The sequence below is a fragment of the Amphiura filiformis genome, chromosome 9 (genome assembly GCF_039555335.1).
Source record: "Amphiura filiformis chromosome 9, Afil_fr2py, whole genome shotgun sequence".
Classification (NCBI taxonomy): domain Eukaryota; kingdom Metazoa; phylum Echinodermata; class Ophiuroidea; order Amphilepidida; family Amphiuridae; genus Amphiura; species Amphiura filiformis.
In genome coordinates this window covers 16,249,803-16,256,520 of record NC_092636.1, presented here as the reverse complement: position 1 = coordinate 16,256,520, position 6,718 = coordinate 16,249,803, and the positions used below count along the sequence as shown (strand labels likewise).

The window sequence follows — 6,718 nt, the reverse complement described above, 5'->3', positions numbered from 1 at the left end:
TGCAACGTGTCAAATTACAGGTTGAAAACCATGCCAACGATGTATAGATATCACATTTATGACAGTTTATAAGGTTTTATGGCCAGGTGTATGGTAGATCCAGCGGGAAATTTCAAAGACGTGTTCGGAATCCAATCTTGTACGCGGAAGTGCAGTGCATGGTAGTGAAGTTCAGTTTTTCTATGAACTCAAGTGAAATTATGTTACTAAGAACGCTATTTTGTATTTAGTCAGTTATTTTACATTATTTTATAAGCCATGAGGTTGAGAGTTAGAAGATTAGTTCGCTATTTAGCGTTTATATGTGTACTTTTGTTGATAACGATGGTGTATCAGCGATATATTTTACCTGATGTCGAGTCGGATAGTCAAGATAGTCTCCCCGGAGTTCCCCGGGCAGATGGCGGTGGGAAACTGCCTCGTGAACGTGCAATACATGATGGTGAAGGTGAAGATACTATTCATCAAATCAATGTACAAAGGAATGTACAGGTATGTATGGTTGAAATCTTTGTTTTGTCATTTGATTCAGGGCCATCTGCAATGAAAACTAGCAACATTTTGTGGAAAAAGTCAAAACTTAAAGGAGTATTTTGTGAGACCTAGCATCATCTTTTTATGATATTTTTCAGTAGATTTCCACGAAAAAGGCTTATTCCCAAAATTTCAGTTAATTCCGATTTTGCGTTTGCAAGTTAAGCATGATTATGTGTATTACACTTCTCCATAGGCCACTGTTAATATAATTTCGTTCTGGTATACCAGAACAAATTTCAAATTTGACGATATTTTTGCTGAACGATTTAATCTGCAAGAAAATGTCACTCTGAATTAGTCTCAAGTTCATATAACCTTAAAATCATCTGTTTTAGAGCTATCACATCTGTAAAATTCATTAAATCTACCCGTCTAAAATTAGATTGGCCCGTCTTAAAGACGGGTGGACGCATGGCTGGCTAAGACCTAATTGATATTATGTAGCCAGTCTAGCCAGATGTTTCCAGTGGTATAAAAATCTCAACTTTTTTTGAAAAAAGTGAGGGATGAGGCTATCTATTTATAATTTTAAATTCTTATTAAAATATACATATTCCATGTTATGATAATTTGATATACAATGCTATTTTAAAAATGCAGCTTTTTTTAGCCTATAAAACTTTGAGTTTTATGGTATGCATTTTTTTGTCAGGTTAAAAAGGCAGGGGGATTCACTTTATCATAATAATGAAAAAAGTTTTAATACACCCTAAACATGATAACTGCAAATAACCCTTGGCATGCCATTTTCTTCAGAAGGGGAGGCTGGCCATAGATATGGGTGACTGGAGTCAATTTTGGAGTGATTACCAAATAGGGTGCAACTCTAGTCTCACTATAAGAGTCAAGGCTGCCCTACCCCAACCCTAATCTCTAACCAGGCCTCCAGAAAATTTTCTGCTGTCTGGGAACTTAATGACAAGTGCTGAAAATTTTCTGTGAAATAACTGAAATAGGCCTATGTGCGCGTAGCGGACATCACGAGCGTGAAGCGCGAAATCCTAACGGCCGGGGTCCAGGGCCCGCTTAAGGGCCCTGGAAGCTCTCAGGGTTTAGATGCTCTCTCGTGCAATCTGAGCCTTATTTTGGAACAGTTTTCTATAAAAATTTACATCCTTTTTCACAAAAAAACACAACTTAAAATTTCAAAGTATTACTGTCAAAACTCAAAACAATTTTTTTTTTTTTTTTTAACTTTTTTTTAGAAGTATTTTGCAACTTTGAAGAACCACTGGACCTATTCTGAAGGGTTAGGATTATTCACAGATAATTTGAAAAAAAAATGGAAAAAATTACGAAAAAATTACAGTTTGTTATCCTTAGGCCTAATATGCAAACCATTAACTTTGTTTACCTCTTCATCTATCACATATTATAAATGCATGGAAAACCAATACATCTATAATATGTGATAGATGAAGAGGTAAACATTAGTTAATGGTTTGCATATACAGGATAACAAACTCTAATTTTTTCGTAATTTTTTCTTCTTTTTTTTCTTCTTTTTAAAATTAACTGTGAATGATTCTGAAGTTTCATAATAGGTCCAGTGGTTCTCCAAGGTCGCCGAAAACTTTGAAAAAAAAAAAAAAATTTAAAAAAAAAATTTTTTTGCAATTTTTTTTTCTGTGACCTCTGTGACCTTTCTGGGAACGCCGTTCCCGCGTTCCCGCGGTTTTTGGAGGCCTGTCTCTAACCCTAAACTCTGTAAACAAGGACTGAACTCAAGTCTAGCAAGTTGCAACCTACATGTATTTTAATAGTAATTGTACATTGTACCCAATTTTTTATGACATCCTTTCATGGTCTAAAAAATTTATGCTCCCCCAATTTTGGACTGAAAATTGTATGACACATACCCCTCCGGCCCTCCCTTTCACCCACACAGACTCATTCCAGTGTTGGAACTTAGGAACAAAGCACACAAGAACTTTGTAAGCGTAAAAAAAGGTCACAGAACGTGGGAAAGTTTTGATTGTAAGTGTAGAGTGTAGATTAATCACTCACTAGAGTGCATGATAAATACACCCCCTCCCCGACATGCTCGCCTCAAAGAAAGAGGCCTACAAATCCAATAAAAGTGCATACAGTATATACCAAATAATTTGACATTTCTTCAGAACTTATTTTATTTATTTTTTCTCTCAATTTCCTAAAAAGGATCACAAAAATTATGCTGCAAGTGAGAATGATCTACTGAAGGATAGATTGGCATGACTACAAGCTGATCAATGCTGACAAACAGCGGACGGGTAAGCATGATGCAGCTCGTTCACCTAGGCAGGGTCAGAATTTTAGCGAGAATCCGAGAATTGATTCTCACAAAGATTCTCGTAAACAGATTTGCGTGAATCAAAGTTGAATCTGTTGACACAGATATTGATTTGCAAGAATCAAATTATTCCCGCAAATTTATTCTGCAAGAATCAAGATTGATTCTCACTGTGAAACGAAATTATGACCCTGCTAGGCATCAATGAACAGCCCTGGGCTTAATTTGACAAGCTCTGGCAGAATCAATTAGTCCAATAAAATTCCCTAACAATCGTGCAAATCATGTTAAATTTGCTGTATTTGACAGAGATAGAGTACATACTTATAGCGCTCACCGCTCATCATTATAGGCTAGGCATTTCAACAGCACCTTCAAGTTCAAAATGATTGGACTTGGTTAAAAACATGCAATGTGTTTCTCTAGTCATAAGGATTCAGAAAAAGTATAGTTTGACCCATCTACGATGTACATTTATAGAGTTACACGTATGAGCAACAAGGTAACATTGTAACATCATAGGGCAAATTTATGTTTGGACAATTTAAAATTGGACAATAACTCCATAACCGTACATCATAGATAGGTCAAAGTATACTTTTTCTGAATTCCTATTACCAGAGGATCACGATGGTGTGAGTTTTGAACAGGTCTGAGTAATTTTGAACTTGACCCTCTGTGCAAAGTTTAATGACCTTTTAATACTAGAATGAGGGTACTGTTTTAAAAAATGCCTCCATAGCCTAGATTGATTAGCACTATAAGTACCATTCATCTGCCAAATGTGACAGCTTTAACATGATTTGCAGTAATTTTGCATGATTGTAATGCATGTTAATTGAAATTGATTGCACTAAATAGGCAGTGGGGGGTGTCCAGGTGTTTGGAACCGGGGTTATTCCTTCATGTAATTTTACACGAAATTAGGGTTAGGGTTGGGGTTAGAGTTAGGGTTAGTTTAGGGTTAGGATTAGGGTTAGCATTAGGGTTATGATTAGGATTAGGCTTAGGGTTAGGGTTAGGATTAGGGTTAGAGTTAGGATTAGATTACACGAAATAATTACATGAAGGATCGACCGGAACCGGGGAGTATCGCGCTTACAAAATGTACAAACAAAAAATATGACATCACCTTTAAGATCTTGATTGATTGCATGGTACCTTTGGTTATATTTGCTGTGATAATTGTCCATAAATGGTTGCCTACATTGAAATGAAAGCATGCCATATCAACCAAAATGACATCAATTGAACTTATTGAAAGAAACAGATTAACAGTTTGCTTGCAACTAGGAATTTAGATTTGTTGTAGAAAAGTGCAAGATAAAGTAGAGGAAACAGTTGGTGTTGAGCAAGAAGCATGGGATCCAGGAGCCATTGAGAGTCCAACTATGAGGTTTGTCTGCCCCTGCCTGTGAAGGAAGTCATGGGAAGGAATTTGTTACTAAGGGGCTGTGCAATAATTATGAGCCCTGGTGGGAGGGTAAAATTGGTGGGGGGGGGGCAAGAAACTTTTGGCGAGACGAAAGAGGGAAGCAATTTTTGGCAAGCCGAAAGGGGGAGCAAATGATATTTAGCACACATTCATGGTGTCTTTTAAATAAAATGTTCTAAAAAGGCTTTTAAAGAAACAGTATGGAAACGCTTTATAAATGCAAATTTTCCTGCTTGCTATATCTAGAACATTTAAGGTTTGCAAATTAGGATCCCAAAATTTGGCATGTGTAAAGTGGGGAAAGATTTTTTTGGCAGGCCAAGATGGGGGGGGGCAAGCAATTTTGGCAAGCCGAGAGGGGGAGCAAGCAATTATTGAAATTTTACCCTCCAGGGGCCTCATAATTATTGCACAGCCCCTAAATATGTGACACCCCTACCTTTTTCAGAGCAATTGTTTTTACTTCTGAATTTATTTTAGTTTTCAATTCGGTAATTTTCGTAAAGTGGTAATTTTCGCAAAGGTTTTATTTTTGCGCATTTTGCAAATGGAGTTCCAATTTCCTCAAAAATATGTAATAATGTACATCGAAAGTATAGGGCAAGGAATGGGCAATTGAAAAAATAATAACAAATTCCTATTTATGTCTCTCTCACTCCAAATCGCCAAAATATCTGTACGTGAAAAAATACCACTTATAATACAATATTCTGTTTGTTTTTCTTTTGATCATCAGGTCCAGGTGAACAAGGTTCTAAAGTTAGACTGACAGCTGAAATGAAGAAAACAGAGAGAGAAGATACCAAAGCTAATGGCTTCAATCAACGAGTCAGTGAATTAGTATCATTAGATAGGTCTATTCCTGATATTAGGAACGCAAGGTAAATCTAGGGTGTATTTGATGCAAGGATTGGGTACACCTGGGGCAAATTTCACAAATGCTTATGATCGCTCTTATTCTTAATAGGGGTTTATGTGTGGTATATCAATCGTAAGATGGATTGCAAGGCTTAGTGTAAAGTGGGACCCTGGCTGGGGGGGCTCTCATTACAAACAGCTATACAGGAAATCGGCCTGGGGGTACTCAAGTTTAGTTTGGTTAGGGTGTGTTTCTTAGCATTACATTTTGTTACCTGGAGAGATTTGATCATGTCTCACCTCCTATTTCAACCAAATCGACGGTAATAACTCTTGTAGTGAGGGATCTACATTTAACCACAAATTGCCTCAGGCAAAACTCACTTCCTGGGAACCAAATACCACACAAGGTCATTTTTATGTAACTCATTGACCCATTTGTGTTATACTGCCTCTAGCTATAATGACATCCTTGTGATCTGGTCAACTCATTGACAGATACCAACCTCAGGAGGAGATTCAATTTTTGATAAATTCTCTCCAGGTAGTGAAACGTAATGGAAAGTGGACCTACATTGTATCAATATACCAATTTTTGGAGCCATCGATATACCAAAATTCAAAATTTGCAGCCAAATTTAAAACAAATTGTTTTAATTTTACAACTTTTCTCCCAAATTTTGTAGAAATTTCAAACATTTTGGTTACAGTGAGGCAAAATTGGGCTATTTTCAAAAATAATGGCTAACATTTTGAAAAAAGGGCCCATCCATATACCAAAATTAGCCCAGAAAATGGGGTCATTGATATACCAAAAAGCCGAAAATGCTACCCACGTTTGCTGCACGTCCCTGTATGGTCATTTGTACTGAGTCCCCCCAGGGGAATTGGGTATGTGCCACTGAACTGGGCTTATAATTTTCGGTCTTCGGATATAAGGATGCTGGGATAATGGCCCTTTTTTATGTTAAAATTGGAATATAATACATTACAGGGTCATTTTGTCAAAATGTTCTCGAATTTATCGGGAAATTGGCCCAGTTTTGTGAATCTTGGCCCGCAATTTCCCAAAATATACAATTTAAAAAAATAATTTGCATTAAATTTGGCCTAAAATGTAGGTTTTTGGTATTATTCCCCTCAATCTGATCTGGATCAGTATCATAATTATTCTGTATTCACGCAAATTATACTCTGTACAGCTTGTAGTATGGTGAGGCTCATAATATGTGGATTGATATAGAATGGTGTGCACACATTTGGGCGCAGGTACATGGAGTACACTTTTATGTATTGCTGACATAGCCAGGCTTTGCCATTTGAGGAGAGCTAGAGCGATTGCTCCCCATCACTCCCCTCAAATAAAGCTTAGGAGAGCTTTTTATTGCTCGCCAAACTTTAGTGTAACAATAATAACCACATATACAGTGCAGTAAAAATGCTCTCCTAATGATCTCCTGTAGCACTCAAGGAGAGCGATTAAAAGCTCCCCTTCAAATTTCAAACGGCAAAGTCTGCATAGCAGTTGTGGCTTTTTGTAGCATCCACAAGGATGCAAATAAGCCGTATTTGTTCTGATGAGTGCCCGGAGTATTTTATTTCTACCTCACTATCAA

General features: G+C 37.0%; 1 protein-coding gene across 1 annotated transcript in view; it reads left to right on the top strand.

The window, feature by feature from the left end:
* Positions 1–2,691: 2,691 nt before the first annotated feature.
* The window catches only part of LOC140160688 (polypeptide N-acetylgalactosaminyltransferase 10-like), a 50,126-nt gene continuing 46,099 nt past the window's right edge, over positions 2,692–6,718 (top strand). Inside the window, 2 exon segments of the mRNA XM_072183976.1 lie at positions 2,692–2,789; positions 4,981–5,125. Coding sequence (XP_072040077.1) covers positions 5,022–5,125 — 104 coding nt within the window. The 5' untranslated portion in view covers positions 2,692–2,789; positions 4,981–5,021.